Source organism: Gymnoscopelus microlampas, assembly GCF_963454915.1.
Source record: "Gymnoscopelus microlampas genome assembly, chromosome: 15".
Classification (NCBI taxonomy): Eukaryota; Metazoa; Chordata; class Actinopteri; order Myctophiformes; family Myctophidae; genus Gymnoscopelus; species Gymnoscopelus microlampas.
Window position 1 is genome coordinate 48,140,889 of NC_139952.1, and position 17,620 is coordinate 48,158,508.

The window sequence follows — 17,620 nt, forward strand, 5'->3', positions numbered from 1 at the left end:
AAAATGTCCCATTAACATGAATGGAAAAGGGTGACAGCTCCTATTCAAGTATTTTTTTCTCTTAGAAACCAAGGGCTACAGTTACCACAATTGGTAGAGATGTTCACAGTCGAGTGGCCTATGCAGGAAAAATAATGAGCTGTGATTGGTCTACTTTTGAGGGGACAGACATACTGTACAGAAGACCCTGTTCTGCAGCCACACTATGAATATTACTAGTAATATCTGAGCAGTAAACTGTATTTCAACTCAAAATATAGCTGCAAGCAGCGATAATATGGGGCCAGGAGAGAGAAAGAGAAATGATAATGATAATAAGAGAGAGAGAGAGAGAGAGAGAGAGAGAGAGAGAGAGAGAGAGAGAGAGAGAGATAGATAGATAGATAGATAGATAGATAGATAGATAGATAGATAGATAGATAGATAGATAGATAGATAGATAGATAGATAGGTCCGGAATAGATTGAAGAGACATAGAGAGAGACAAATGGCATAGATTGAAGAGACAGAGAGAAAGACATGGAAACGGAATAGATTGAAGAGAAAGACATGGAAACGGAATAGATTGAAGAGAGAGAGAGAGCGCCATGGAAACGGAATAGATTGAGTCATGTTTTTTGCATTTCAACTTAAATGAGTCTGCATCAAGTGAGGCTTGAACCGGCAACCTTACGGTCATGAAGCACTCTTAGGTAGCTGCAACACTACCTATAGTGCTATATCTTTGTCCAGGCTGATATTGTCTGTGGAGGATCACAAACTCTTGCCTTCTGTCATGACCCAAGCCCCTGTTTCACTAACACTAAGATCACTCGTTCACAAACCATTTACCAATGAAGAAATTGTACATCTCCTCAGAACCAAAATTAGTGAAAGTAGCCGATCTACAAGCTCACAAACCATTAAAAGTTGTCAGATTGTACATTGGCTATTTTCACAATGAAGTATGTTATACATTGAAAAAACATACTCTCATTGCTATCTGAAAAGTTGTGAGATTGTAGATCAGCTGTATGTAAAAAACACTCAATTAAGTATTTCATGTTATCTTTAACAATTGCAGATGTATTCATTGATAGTCATGTTGTGTGAAATGCAACTTGGATGAAGTCTGCACCAAGTGAGGCTTGAACTGGTGACCTTCAGGTTGTGGGGCACACATTTAAGCGAGAAGCCACCAACAGACAAGAACCTGTGAAAAAGGAGATCACACAGATCATACAGTTTCACGCAAATAGCTGAAAAATCCTGGGTTTAAGTGTTTTTCAAACTGCTCAAGATTGCGGACAATCTAAGGGCGGTGCTTACTGGTCAACGTGATAGATGTGTTCCTCATTAGTCAAGGCACATGTGTAAGCAGGTCTAATGGCTGTCGGCCAAACGAGGCATGACTTTTGCCTGTTTAAAGTTTCAATTTTCAAAAAATTGCTATAGCGCCCCCGTTTGACCAATTGGAGTAAGATTGGTTTCAGTGATATTTGGAATGGCCCTTTACATTTCTGCAAAGTTTCAAAGAACGGTAAGTCTGCATGTATGTGTTAGGGGCAGATGAATAATTGTCATAAAACTGCAATATTCATTGGCTCATTAAAGCTTCATTTTTTCACTTATGGAAGATATTTTGCAAACGTTTTTTGGTATAGGTCCAAAGTTCATGTGTAAAACGTTTCGTGCAGATTACTCAAAAATCCCAGGAGGAGATAGGTTTTAACTGTTTTTCATATAATTCAAAATGGTGGGAGATCTAAAGGTCAGAGGTCAAAAGTCAGAGTGTGAAAGTTGTTCAGCATGAGGAGACGCATATGTGCATCGAAGTTTCATGGCTGTAGGTGAAACAGGGCATGAGTTGTACCTGTTCAAAGTTGTCATTTTCAACTGAGTGTTATAGCGCCACCTTTTGACGAAAGATTGTGAGATTTATTTTTTGATCGTTTTTCATGACCATCTACCATATGGCCGAGTTTCATAAAAAGCGACTGCACGGTTCAGCCAGAACTGGCAAAAACGGCAGAAGAAGAAGAAGAAGAAGAAGAAATGGAATAATGCGAATAACAATATGGGTCCATGCTGGAAGCCTGGCCCCATAATGATAATTTCATAAACATTGTGTGATTCCAGAAGTCTTCACCACAGACCAGAGTCTCCAACACCCAGCTGTGTGTCTATGAAGAGTGATCGGTCTAAGGCTTTCCCTTTGAACTTCAGCAATGAAACTGGACCTTCAAACACAAAGTAAGATCACTGAACACCCCTACGTTTTTAAAGTGATCGGCGGGGGGATCGTTGTGAAGAATAATATTCTATGATTTTTCAAAGGTTAGAGAAAACACTCTGAATCGCTGGCAATGACAGCATAAACAATGTTTTAACTCTGGCAGTCAATGAGTTAAGAAGAAACTTAGGAAGAATATTGGTGAATGAGTTCCTGTTGGTGGAACTGAGAGATGTGTTTAAAACAAGACAAATGCATAGATTATCAACTATGATCCAACGTTCATGCTCTTCAGCAGGTGTTTAACGGGACACTTCACCCCCAAAAAACTTTGCTTCAATGGATTATTCACCCCATGGAGACTTGAATTCATGGATATTTTTTTGTTTTTGTCTCATTCCTAAGACAATAATTTGATGACCAGCGGACCGGTAGGCAGCGGTTCCGGTAGGAGACACAACAACTCGTTGTGTCTCCTACCGGAACCGCTGCCGGTCATCAAATGATTGTCTTAGGAATGAGACAAAAAACAAAAAAAATATCCATGAATTAAAGTCTCCATGGGGTGACTAATCCATAGAAACAAAGTTTTTTTTGGGTGAAGTGTCCCTTTAAGGCTTTCGGGGTCTGAGGTGGTTCTCTTTCATCATGTCATACGTGTAGCATCATGAGCTGTGATTGGTCTACTTTTAAGGGGACAGACATACAGAAAACCCTGTTCTAAAGCCACACTGTACATTATTACTAGTAATATCTGAGCAGCAAACTGTATTTCAACTCAAATGATAATGTCATAAACATTGTGTGATTCCAGAAGTCTTCACCACAGACCAGAGTCTCCAACACCCAGCTGTGTGTCTATGAAGAGTGATCAGTCTAAGGCTTTCCCTTTGAACTTCAGTAATGAACCTTCAAACACAAAGTAAGATCACTGACCTCTATGAACTTCAACTGGAAATATACAAATAATGAATCTGTATAAAAAACAAGTTAAACTGTAAAATGTCATGCTCTGTTTTACTAATGAACACACAGAAACATACTATATAAACAAGTATTGGAGATGAAACAGTCAGTGATTTGATTTAGTGTCTTTAGAAAATATGTTCTGATGCTGTTCTGACTTTTGGTCTTAACCCATTTAGACCTGAGACCGGTTCTAAAAACACCTTCTAAATCCTGACCTAACTTTTCTGAAACACTTCAAATATGTATTCAAAAATTACAACAAATATATGTTAGTATATACTGTACATATCAACCCCAGAAGGGGTTCCCGTCCTGAAAGGTAATAGGGGTTCCCGCCCGAAATGGGTTAAATATATATATAGTTTTTATTTATCAATATCAATGCTTTTATGTCATATTGTTGAGGTGACTGTAATGGCCTCTCCTTTCTTCCACTCTCATGTCTCCAACTTGGTGACAGAAGATAGGAATTGAACTGGTGTTAAACCAATCAGATACAACAGAACCACATTTATCTGAACCCTAACAGGTTGTTCAGGAGGTGATGCCTCAATATAGCTCCTTGTTACCAGTCTGGTTCAGCCAGGTCTCATTGAATATATTACATCTAGTTAATGTTGTCGCCTAAAGGCAACAACACTTGTGTTTGTTCACTTTTATATAGATACCAACTCTAAAACTTTGCCGCACTACTCCTCCCACAGTTTTGCCGGCATGTCAAATCGACCGGCTTCATCGGGAATTGTGTGTTTGCATTGTGTTAAAGGATCTACACCATGAATTTAGAAAATAATAATAATATTTAATATCATATTGTTTATGTCCCTCAAACGTTTTTCAAAAGGTTTGAGCCTAAATCAAGCCTCAGATATACTCATTCCAACTAACTTCTCTCTGGCTTATAAAGCACTTTCACCTGCAATACCACATTGTCCTGTTTGGCACGGGGCGCTATTGAGCCAGTTTGTATGCATGTTATCTCCTGGTTATGTGTGGAAAAAGTAAAAAAAAAAAAACTCAAAAAAATAAGAAAAACATTTTTTTTTTTTTGGTTGGAACTGAAAAACGGGAGGAATTGTTCCCTGACGTGACGTAGGCAGGGGGAACAAATCTGACGGACTGTTTTCAGACCAATTTACAGAAAACCACAGATAGCCTATGAAAGCCTGCATGCTCGAAGTCGGGTATTTTTTGGAACAGAAGAGAGGTGGGGGAGACCAAAAACACACAAAAATGAAGAAAAAGTTAAAATTCATGGTGTAGACCCTTTAAGCGATATGTTGCATAGTTTAATTGATATAAATGTATTAGTGAATACTAATGTCCCATTATAATGAATGGAAAAGGGTGACAACTCCCATTCAAGCATGTTTCTCTCAGAAACTAATTGGAGAGGTTCACAGTCCAGTGGCATATATGCAGGACAATCATGAGCTGTGATTGGGTGTACTTTTGAGACAGACATACTGTGGGACAGACATACTGTACAGAAGACCCTGTTCTGCAGCCACATTATGAATATTACTAGTAATATCTGAGCAGTAAACTGTATTTCAACTCAAATGATGATTTCATAAACATTTGTGTGATTCCAGAAGTCTTCACCACAGACCAGAGTGTCCAACCCCCAGCTGTGTGTCTATGAAGAGTGACAGGTCAAAGGATGTCCCTCCTTTGAACTTCAGTAATGAACCTGGACCTTCAAACACAAAGTAAGATCACTGACCTCTGGGAACTTTAACTGGAAAGACAAAAAGAATGAATCCACAATAAAATGATTAAATACTGTATATAAACTATTGTTTCTTTGGTTGTACTAATAAACAGAAGGAAAACAAAGTGTGGCTATGAAACCCTTCAGTACTTTGAAAGGATTTTGTGTCAAATAGATGTTTAAAAGCTAATCAAGGATCTGTACTACAAAGACCCTGTCACCTCTGCCCTTTAAAAAAGTCGGTGACATATTTGTCCATGCTTTTATGTCATCTTGTTGGGGTAACAGTCTCTCCTGCCTGTCAGAAATCACTCTCATATCTCCATCTTGTTGACAATACAGCAGCTATGATTTGAACTGGTGCCACGTCAAGAATATATAGGAGAACCTACCACTCCCAATAGTAGTTGTTTATTAAAGCAAAAACTACTATTACAACTAGTTAGAGTTTAAACTGCTCAGCAAATTAACACAATTGGATACTTTTTTTCAGAGTAGCCAGTTATTTTCTTTACTGCTGTTGTATCCTACTGGCTCATCTGCCAGTGAGTACAAAAATGTACGTCTAAATCAGAAAAAAAAATAGACAAATGCACAATTTATGAATGAAAGATTTATGAATATACCATAGTAGTTGCATGACAGAGTGGAGATTATTATTATACATCAACACAATGCAGTGTAAACATATCAATGATGTTATATGTCATATTATATTATATATGCAGATATTAAATACTATTATATAGTAATACATTGTCTTCATCTCCACAGAGAGAGGAAGAGGAGTGATTGTGTTGTGACAGAGCAGGCGTCCAGGTGTTCAGTGTGTGAGGAGGTTCTGACAGATCCAGTCTCTACCAGCTGTGGACACTGGTTCTGCAGACAGTGCATCACCTCATACTGGGTCCAGTCTGCTCCAACAGGACACTGTGGCTGTCCCCAGTGTGGAACGAGGTTCGGAACCACACATGGACTGGAGACACCCAGTCAAACCACACCTGGACAAAGTAAGACTGGACATACTTGGCACTAATTAAAATAGATAATGCTAAATTGCAGAAATCATAGTCAGACTAAATGTTCAAATTAGTGTCTGTATCAATAAATATGTGCAAATAATGAAGCTAAAGAACTATCAACTCGACAAAAACAACAAATCTTGTGTTATTACTTTTTTTTTTTACAAATTGTGTGCCGTAAATATGTAAAGTTATGAATTAACCGGAATGTTTAAAACATACATTCTCTTCTCATTTCAGATGTCAGTCTGCTGGTTGATTTGAATGATTATAAGATCAGTTTGAACAGTCTTGATGATGTGAAAGCCCACATGACAGAAGAGTCTGGAACCTCCCTCACCAGCACCTACACAGAGCTCTACATCACAGAGGGAGAGCGTGAAGGGGTTAATAGCCAACATGAGGTGATACAGCTTGAGACAGCTTCCAACATGAAGACCTGCCATGACACACCAATCAACTGCTGTGACATCTTTAAACCCCTCCCTGGCAGAAAGACACCCATCAGAAGAGTTTTGACCAAGGGCATCGCTGGCATTGGAAAAACATTCTCTGTGCGTAAGTTCATTCTGGACTGGGCAAAGGGTTTGGAAAATCAAGATATAAATCTCTTGGTTCCATTTTCATTCCGGGAGCTGAACTTGGTCAGAGATGAGCAGTACAGTCTTCTCACGCTGATCCATGATTTCCACCCAACATTAAAGAAGGTCACAGCAGAGCAGCTCGCTGCCTGGAAAGTTGGCTTCATCTTTGATGGTCTAGATGAAAGCAGGTTTCCGCTGAGATTCGACAACATTGACATTGATTCTGATGTCATCCATAGCGATGACATTGTTTCTGATGTCACAGTGACATCATCAGTGGATGCTCTGTTGACAAACCTCATCAAGAAGAATCTGCTCCCCTCAGCTCTCCTCTGGATAACCACCAGACCTGCAGCAGCCAATCAGATCCCTCCTGAATGTGTTGACATGGTGACAGAAGTACGAGGGTTCACAGACCCCCAGAAGGATAAGTACTTTAGGAACACATTCAGTGAAGAGAAGTTGGCCGACAGAATCCTCTCACACATGAAGACATCAAGGACCCTCCACATCATGTGTCACATCCCACTCTTCTGTTGGATCATTGCTACCGTTCTGCTGGACATGTTGAGGACACACACGATAGGACAGCTGCCCAAGACCCTGACTGAGATGTGCTGCCACTTCCTGTTGATTCAGACAAAGAGAAAGAAGCAGAAGTATGAGACACATGAGGTGAAAAAGAAAGAACAAGAAACGGGGACTCAACAGCAGCTCACAAAGACTGACAGGGATGTTCTTCTGAAGCTGGGAAGGCTGGCATTTGAACACTTAAAGAGAGGTAGCATCATGTTCTACCAAGAAGACCTGGAAGAGTGTGGCCTTGATGTGAAAGAAGCCTCGCTGTACTCAGGAGTGTGCACAAAGATCTTCAAAAGAGAGAGTGTGCTGTTCCAGAAAATGGTCTACAGCTTTGTTCATTTGAGCATCCAGGAGTTTCTGGCTGCAGTCTACCTGTTCTACTGTTTCACAAAGGGGAACACGATGGTACTGAGGCAATTTTTTGGTCTTAATTTTAGCCCTAGGTTAAAAAACAGTCTAGATGAATTCCTGATCGAAGCCACCATTAAAGCCCTGGAGAGTAAAAATGGCCACTTGGACCTCTTTGTCCGCTTCCTTCATGGCCTCTCTCTGGAGTCCAACCAGAGTCTGTTAGGAGGCCTACTGGGTCAGACAGAGAACAGCCCAGAGAGCATCCAGAGAGCCATCAACAACCTGAAGGAGATGAGAAACGATGCCTCTCCTGACAGATGTATCAACATCTTCCACTGTTTGATGGAGATGAATGACCACTCAGTACATCAAGAGATCCAACAGTACCTGAAGTCAGAGAACAGAACAGAGGAACTCTCTGATACCCAGTGTTCAGCTCTGGCCTTGATGCTGCAAACATCAGAGGAGGTTCTGGAAGAGGTGGACCTGGATAAATACAACACATCAGAGGGGGGGCGAAGGAGGCTGATCCCAGCTGTGAGGAACTGCAGAAAAGCTCGGTTAGTGGTCAAGTGAATAGAAACATCCTAGAGTCAATCTGACATTACAAATAACACTATAATTAGAAATGAAGGTTGACAAAAGTTCCAATAATACTGTCTCTGTCTCAAATAGTGACTAGTGGTATTGTGTGTATTAGCAAATAAAGGCCAGTCCACAATAAAGCAGGATAAAAGCCCTGCTGGTTACCCCCACCAGACCAGTGGTTTTAACCCACTGACATTTAAATAACTTTAAATAAAAAGGACAAGATCATTATTATTTTCAATGGGCCTCATTCACACAGCTCTTAACATTTCTGCTACATATTCTGTATATTCTTTAGTGTAGGTTTGCGTGTAAATAAAGAGCCACGTCTGATTCATGAAAGGCTGTGTAAAGCCTTGATTTGTGCACGTCTCAGGTGTATCAGATGATGAATTCCACCAAATCAAATGTGTGTTCATCATCTGCATTGTTCCACGCCAATTTTAACACCATAAAAGACAATCGAAATACCCAACATTAAACCCGCTTCACTGTGGTGAAAGCACTCTGTAGTTCAAAGCCGTCACTTGTCAAAAAGAAAAGGTCTACAAGCTTACAATGCTTTGCATCGTTGGTAGCATGAAGGTGCACTTGTGGAATGTGGAAACATTTTTCTTGACAATATGTTTAAAGATATGATGTTTTGGTTCCAAAGTGTTGGACCTGACGGCTGAATAAAATCGCCATTACCAATGCTGTAGTACAGCTGAATATCAATGGACAACTTATAAACAACATATGTTTGTCCAAGCTCCAGATTCAATCATTTTATTACAACTCCCATAGTTCACCAGTTGAGCTTCTTTAGGTTGTTAAAGGGGGAAAAAACCTAAACCATTATTATTATTATTATTATTATTATTATTATTATTATTATTATTATTAACCTTATTAGTATTATTATATTGCATTATTTGCTCATTCTCACTTTATTCATTTCACACCTTCAACTGCTGGTTGAACATTGCTCTCTTCCTCTGTTCAGTCTTTCTGTGACGTCTAGTGGTGTTGACCGTTACATACTCCACTCTGCCCCTCCCCCCTCCTCCCACCTCACACCTTTTTTTGGGGGGTTGCATTCCTGATCCAAAATAGAATATTTGCGGTGTCTGCTGTGGTAGAAAACCAATGCAAAACTATATTAAAGAAAAGTATATAAACTCCAAAACAACTCTCACAGTGTAATCACTATGAGCCTACTGATGATCCAGGTAAAAAGAGAATGTTTTAAATATAGTTTTGCTCTTGTTAAAATTGGTTTCCTATTAATGTCATTTAGTCAAACTAGAGGTTGGGGCCGCTTCGTGGCCCTCACATCTACGGTGCACCAGTGATCCAACTGATATGACCATATATGGAGATCTCTATCTGTCAGTCCTTGTCCTTTTTATGGGACACTGTGCCTATGACACATGTGCAGTAGGGTGGACCTAGTGGCCCAAAAAAAAGTGGCTAAAATGTGCCTGAATAAAAATAATGTAGTTTTATATTAACTGTACTATATGTAAGTACATCAAAGGGGGTGAAAGAAGCCTAGGCATTAACCAGAGCACTGATCAATAGTCTGTGGCAAGTTTGGAGGCAAGTGGAGTGCTCGTGTGCTGACCAACCCAGGACGTACACCACAGTGTGGGCTTTTTAATTAAAGTAGTAGGATATTGGATTTAGGTTCAGGAATGTCACAAATACTAAAAAACTCAAATCTCCATGAATTCAAGGTTTAATTGATAGGGGAGAAGTATTTTTTGGGGTGAAATATTCCTTTAATGGAAGACAAAACTATATTAGTATACTCAGCATACTGTAGGTGAAGTGCACACATGTAACATGAAGGGAACCAACATCAATTCGACTCATCCAAACCCCGACAGACGACCCCAACCTTTATACACACAGAACAACAGGAGAACTCAAGTCCTCAAACTATTCATATGTGTCCTCTTTATGAGTTATTCTACCATGAAAACAGACCATACCATATGAGAAATGGACCATACCATTAGTGAAGGGGTGTAGAGAGGATGGCTTTTTTAAATAGTGAGCTTGGTTACTCAGATTACTTACATTACATTAACTTTTCATCTGTTGTTTACTTCCCTGTTCTCTGATCATACTTAAACTGTTTATGTCTGTATAACTAGATACAGTAGGAGATCTCTTAGTTAACTTCCATGACAGTGAACTAGGTGTAATTTGTTTTGATAATCTCTTATTTAATCTGTATTTACAGACTTGTTGGCTGTAACCTCAGACAGACAGAGGTTGAAGTTGTGGCTTCAGCTCTCAGCTCTAATCCTTCTCATTTGAGAGAATTGGACCTCAGCGAAAACAACCTGGACTCAGGAGTACTGGATCTGCTCTTAGCTGGACTGAAGAGTCTGCACTGTAGACTGGAAATCTTAAGGTAAGATACATTTACCCGATCTTGATCAATTCTGTTTTATTATGTACTGTATTATGTGAATATAATATGAATGCTGTGGTGAGAATGTATTAATAAGAATGATATCATGGGAGCCCAAGCCTACCTCCATGTCCTGCCATGCTGAGATACAAAATGACACGATCGTTGTTGGATGTATTTAGTCAGATCTTCGTCATCTTCTAGTTTTGATTATTTATATTGATATTAATGGGTGCAAGTGTCCATTTCAGTAATAGGGATTTCACTAGATGATCACCTTAAAAAAGTTGTGCATTTTATTTTGAAGGATCAGTCTGAAACGGAAGCCTATTTGTGTCAAACTAATCACAGTCTCAGCCGTATGTCCCGTCCCCTCTGGCTATGGGATCGTTCGATCGAAGTTTGTAGCATGTAGAGACACGGAGGGGGGCAGTGTGAAGCCTGTTCATGTAACTTTATTTCTTATTTCTAAACTAAAATGTTTTCAGATACATATTTTAGTGTATTGTAAGTATAAAATGAGTAATGCACTGTCTGGACGTCATCTTGAATGAGATTCAAATGGCGTAGCGCTGTATAATTTAAATCAGGTGTGTTTGGAGGAACATGCAGCTATGAGGATCACACAGGTGAATGAAATCAAGATTCATATATATGCACACGTTCTTGCTTATGTGCGGAAGTAATTCATATTGGCCTTTTAGGGACTTTTGATATAAGAATACACTCAGGTAATTTGCCAAGTTTGACGTTGGTCCGTCGGACAGTTCTCAAGATACCTGAACTACAGACGTACTTAAAATAAATACATACATACGTACAGAGATTTTGTGCATTTATTTTGTTCCAATATATGGAGATCTGTGTCTGTCTATACCTGTCCCTTTTATGCCCATACATGGGGATCCCTAATGTCATCAGTATATTATGGTGGTAGTAGTAACAGCCTTGTATGTGTGTGTGAGCTGAACTTCAGAATCTGAAGAATCTGTGTTTGTTTTCTTTCTTATTTTATTGTATTATTGTTGTATTTTCTTTCTTTCTTTCTTTCTTTTTTCCTTTCCACCTCTTGGGTCACTAGTCCAAAACCCTGACAGTCCATCACGGCCAAGTCCAGGTTCTCAATCCAGGAATAATGTATATATATAACATGTTTTATTCATTCTTTCTTTTCCATTATTTTTTTCATCTGGTGTTTCATTCTTCATTCAGACTGGCTCAGTGCGGCTTGTCAGAGAGATGCTGTGAAGTTCTGTCCTCAGCTGTAAACTCTCATCCCTCCCTAAGAGAGTTGGACCTGAGCCTCAACATGGTGAATGATTCAGTTCTGAAGAACTGCATGTGAGTAGACTTGGACTGTGTCCATGTTGGATAGTACAGTGAATGTACAGTGTTTCCCTCATGTGTCTCTTAACAGTGTATTCACTCTGACACAAAGTCATAAATAGATGCAAATATGTATGTATATTTAGTTAATACTTTAACCAACAAACAGATAAGGTTATACATTTGGTCTGAGCTACTTTTGAACAAATGATTTCATCAATGGGGCGTGGCATGGAGGTGATCAGCCTGTGGTTCTGTTGAGGTGTTATGTAAGCCCAGGTTTGCTTTGATAGCAGCCTTAAGCTCATTTGTATTGTTGAGTCTAGTGTCTCACACCTTCCTCTTGACAATACAACATCTATTCTCTGTGGGGTTCAGGTCAGGTCAGTTGTCTGGTCAGTGAAGCACAGTAATACCATGGTCAGTACACCAGTTACTAGTAGTTTTGACACAGTGGGCAGATGCCAAGTCCTGCCAACAATCTCCTGGTAGATGCTGTGTTGACTCCAGTGTGAAGTTTTCACTGTCAGTGATGATTTGGGGTGCCATGTCATCTGCTGGTGTTGGTCCACTGCACTGTGTTTTATTAAATCCAACAACACAGCCATCTATAAGGATATTTTAGAGGACTTTATGCTTCCGTATGTTGACAAGCTTTATGGAGATGCTGATGTCCTTTTCCAGCAGGATTTGGTACCTGCCCACAGTGTCAAAACTACTAGTAACTGGTGTACTGACCATGGTATTACTGTGATGTACTGACCAGACAACTGACCTGACCTGAACCCCACAGATAATCTAGGTTTTATTGTCAAGAGGAAGGTGTGAGCAAAAACAAGAAAAGGTTTTAAATATTTGACTGTATGCGCAATGAATTAAGAATATATGAAAGTTTCACTTTTTGAATTATTATATTATATATATATATATATATATATATATATATATATATATGAGAAACATTGTAGTGTCAGGTAGTGGAGACGTTGTGTTAGACAGTTAGACATTGATGCATTGTTGTTCTATTTCCTACAGAGTGAAACATGGAGGAGAAGATTGGCTTAATTCTCGACTCATTGCTCAACTCAGTACAAAATGTGAGTCTGTGTCAATATCACACATTAACATTTTATACACTGTTTTACAGTGGTGTAAAGTGACTAATTACATTTACTCAAGTACTGTCCATAAGTACACTTTTGAGGAAATTTTACTTTACTGGAGTATTTCCCATTTTCAATACTTTTACTTCTACTCCATTACATCTCAGAGGCAAATATTGTACTTTTACTCCACTACAATTATTTGACAGCTTTAGTTACTTTGCGGATTTAGATTATTATTACAGAACATGCATGAACCACTTCAGCCCTATATACATTTCGGCCATTTGAAAATAATAATGTGTACTTTTAATTTTGTTACTTTAAGTATATCTTAATGCCAATACTTTTGTACTTTTACTCAAGTAAATTTTGATTACCGGACTTTTACTTGTAACAGAGTATTTCTACACTGCAGTATTGATACTTTTACTTAAGTAAAAAATGTGAGAACTTTTTCCACCACTGCTGTTTTATAGTCGGTTGGCCCCTCCCCAGATACTGTCCTGAAAACTCTTCAGTAGAGCTTCCAGGGAATTCAGGAGGTTTCTCTGCTCTTGGCCCGGTCCTTAACCCATTAAGACCTGGAAAGCCTATACGTTGTTATACCTTTAAAACCAGGAAAGAATCTGTGTCATTTTAGATGTTTCTGTATGTATATAACAACATGAATCTTCTTTTTTTTTTTACATTTTGAATAAAATATTTACTTTTTTTAGAAAACTAAGGTCATGTGGGTTGACAGAAACAATGGATCTCATTCACTAACCTGGTCATAAATAAGGTGTATATCCTGGTCATAAATAAGGTGTATATCCTGGTCATAAATAAGGTGTATATCCTGGTCATAAATAAGGTGTATATCCTGGTCATAAATAAGGTGTATATCCTGGTCATAAATAACATATGTATTTTGGGATAAGTCAATTCTGACGTGTGATTCATGAAAGAGGGTTCAGAGCTGTGATTTGTGTGTATCACAGGTGTATCTCATTTGTGTTCTAAAGTCACTAGTGTGCTCCCGTGTAGATCCTTTGTATTGTTCCACGCCCCATTTTCCAAACCAGGAAAAATAAAAAATTATATATGATCATAATGAGAATAAGAAGTTACAATGTCTAACCCCACCACCAAATAATAAGTTAATAAAACGTGGAAAGGATATTATAGAAGCCTTTTCTATTAAATCACTCACATTTGACTGAGGTAACATTATGGACCAGACCACTCTTTATTGATTACTGAGGATAAACCTGTCAGAATGGTGAATGGATATTATGGACACAGATTTCCTCCATACTGTATCCTCATCAGATGATAAGACATAGTGTGATGTGGTCAATATTATAAATGAATAGCACAATATATGTTGTTGGCATGAAAGACCAATATGTGAAACTGTGGCCACATTTGCAGGAACGGAAAACATGTAAAAGGACCTAATAATTCAGCTCTAAATGTGTCAACTGAAAATAAATACTCGGTTGAATTTGCATCATGTCTACCATATGCATCCAAGCAATAGATCTTTGACATATGTTTTTTTTTTAACCCATTTAGACCTGGAACGCATCTGTATCACTTTAGGTTTCTTTGGCTATTCAAAAATAGCAGATATACAAGCTGTATATCTGCTATTTATCTGCTATTTTTTTCAAGAATCTGTTAGGATTTAGAAAACATTTTAAGAATCGGACTCAGGCCTTAATGGGTTAATGTGTTGACACATTTTGGGCACATAAAAACATAATTTGAGGTTTGGCACTATTTTCATGAAGAATAAGGCATTCTAATAACATATATGAAAGGTTTGAGACATAAGTGTTTTCCTGAGCAGACGTGAGTTTGAGTGTCCGCCCAAATTCACGGTCAAAAAAAGATGAATGAATACTGAACGTGAGTAGTCACGTATATGCTCATAAGTACAAAATATGTGAGGACCTGAGCTTAGTGAATGAGACCCAATGCCTCACAACTCATCACAACGCCTCACATTGTGACACATTGTGTGCTTGTAGATCGGCAATATTTAAAATATAGCCGATCTACAAGCTCACGTGTCACATTTCGACACGTTGTGAGCTTGTAGTTCACAAAATTTGCCTATCTAACAATTCACAACGAGTCACATTGAGACAGGTTGTAAGCTTGTAGATCAGCTGTATTTCAAACATAAAAAGAGCCAATCTACGAACTCACAATACGTTGCATCATTACCAGGGTTTCCACAAGGCACTTTTTGGGCCGGCCACCTTGACCGACAGGATTATATTTTACCGGCCAAAGAATGAAGTGGGCTAGTAATATCTATCTACTCTAACATGCAGAGGTGTCGCTTTCCAAAAAATAACTGAATAAAGTGGGCGTTATGAACAGCTTGCGTGACTACGTCACACAGTATAAACACATTAATATATGTTTTATTCAACCTTAATATGCAAAACCTACAGCTTTTGTTTTGTTTTGTTAATGTTAATTATGTCATCATGAATGATGGTACAAGGAAGGTTCATTACTTGCCTGCAATGTATGTGTGTCACCAACTTTCACCACTTTATCCATTGCAGACAGACAGACATAAAATAGTCTAATAACAGCATTTTCCCAATCGGCCACGGTGGCCTGTGATCTTTATAATGAACGGCCAATTAAATATTACATTTAATTGGTAAATACCGGCTAACGGAAACCCTGATCATGACGTGTGGTGAGCTTTTAGATCAGACTATTACAAATAAATAAGAAATAGCTGATCACAACTTGTCGCATTGTGACAGGTTGTGAGCCGATCTACAAGCTCACATCATTTTGCGTTGTGAGCCTTTACATCGGCTATATTACAAGAAATAGCAGATCTACAAGCTTGCAAAGCCTCGCATTATGATGCTATGAGTTTTGGCTATATTTCAAAAACAGCCGATCTACAAGCTCACACCATGTTGCAATGTGACAGGTAGTGAGTTATTTCAAACATCAACAAGTAGAAGATCACGCTCATCCAAAGTCATTTAAAAAGCCAGATGCAGAGCAGAACTCTGCACTGGAATAATTATGATCCATAAGTTAAATGGTTTATTACCATCATGAATGTGATGTTTAAAGCCTGCTGGATCTTCCTCAGACCTCAATATATCAAACATAACAAAGATAGCCGATCTACAAGCTCACAAGGATCACATTGTGACACGTTGTAAGCTTGTATAGTTTGGCTTTGTTTAAAACTCAAAAGTAGAAGATCTACAAACTCATGAGTTACATTGTGACAGGTTGTGAGCTTGTAGATCAGCTGTATTTCAAACATGAACTCACAATATGTTGTTTAACGTGTGATGAACTTTTATATGGACTTTTACTTTTTCTAAACAGTGGATCTACAAGCTCACAACTCGTCACATTGTGACAGGTTGTGAGCTTGCAGATTGGATTGTAGATTATCAATAATTGATATAAAAAAATATACAGTATATAAAAATAGCCGATCTACAAGCTCACCATGCGTCACATCATGATGTGTTGTGAGCTTTTAGATCGGCTATATTAGAAAAGTAGGTAAAAATAGCCGATCTACAAGCTCAAAATGGGTTACATTGTGACGGGTTCTGAATTTGTATGTCGGCTATATTTGAAAAATACCACAAGCACACAACGTGTCTCATTATAACATGTTGTGAGCTTGAAGATGATTTATAGTTAAAAAATAGCTAATCTACAAGCTCACAACACCTCATATTGTGTACTTTTTAATTAATTAATTAATATGATGACGATATGCAATCGTTGTGAGCTTGTAGATCGGCTATTTTTCTAATATAAAACTACCCGATGTATCAACTTACAACGAGTTGCATTGTGACAGGTTGTGAGCTTGCAGATTGGGTTGTGGTAGAATAAAATAAATAGCAGATCTACAAGCTCACAATGCCTTCCATCATGACAGGCTGTGAGCTTGTAGATTGGCTATATTTCAAAAACAGCGGATCTACAAGCTCACATGTTGTATTTTGACATGTTGTGAGCTTGTAGATCAGCTTGTAGATTTAAATACTGCAGTACAGAAAAACATTTAAAAAAAAGAATGTACATAATAAATAGGAGATCTACAAGCTCACAACGCCTTGCATCGTGACACGTTTTGAGCTTGTAAATCAGCTTATAATTCCTCCATATTTCAAAAATAACTAAAATAGCTGATCTACAAGTTAGCAACGCTTCACACCATGGTGTGAGGTGTTGCTAACTTATAGATGCTGAATGTTTTCTATGTAACACAGTGGTTTACAAACTGGGACCCAGGGGGGTCCCCAAATGATTGTGGGGGGTCCCCAGATGATTATCTTAATGTGTAACATTGTTTTCTCACTCAACAGTAAACAAACCAACATACAGTATAAGTATATTTATAATGTTACAATTTAAGGACTTTTAAGACCTTTTTAATACCAAATTGTCAAATATAACGCAAAAAAAAGGCAAATATTGTGAAAATAGCCGATCTACAAAATAGCCGATCTATAAGTGGTAGATCGGCTTTAAATATAATATCAAATATAGCTGCAAGCAGCGATAATACGGGGCCAGTGAGAGAGAGACAGACAGACATGGAAACTGGAGAGAGAGAGAGAGAGAGAGAGAGAGAGAGAGAGAGATGGAAACTGGAGAGAGAGAGAGAGAGAGAGAGAGAGAGAGAGACATGGAAACGGAATAGATTGAAGAGAGACATGGAAACGGAATAGATTGATGAGAGAGAGAGAGATGGAAACAGAAT

The 17,620-nt window shown here is 38.5% G+C and overlaps 2 protein-coding genes across 2 annotated transcripts in view; both read left to right on the top strand.

Moving 5' to 3' along the window:
- Positions 1 to 17,620, top strand: part of LOC311062402 (uncharacterized protein) — a 700,443-nt gene that overhangs the window by 490,102 nt on the left and 192,721 nt on the right. The window lies entirely within an intron of this gene.
- LOC311062409 (NACHT, LRR and PYD domains-containing protein 3-like) overlaps positions 1 to 17,620 on the top strand; it is a 165,402-nt gene that overhangs the window by 81,575 nt on the left and 66,207 nt on the right. Inside the window, exon 10 of the mRNA XM_084081424.1 lies at positions 12,788 to 12,849. Coding sequence (XP_083937550.1) covers positions 12,788 to 12,849 — 62 coding nt within the window. The remainder of the gene's footprint in view (positions 1 to 12,787; positions 12,850 to 17,620) is intronic.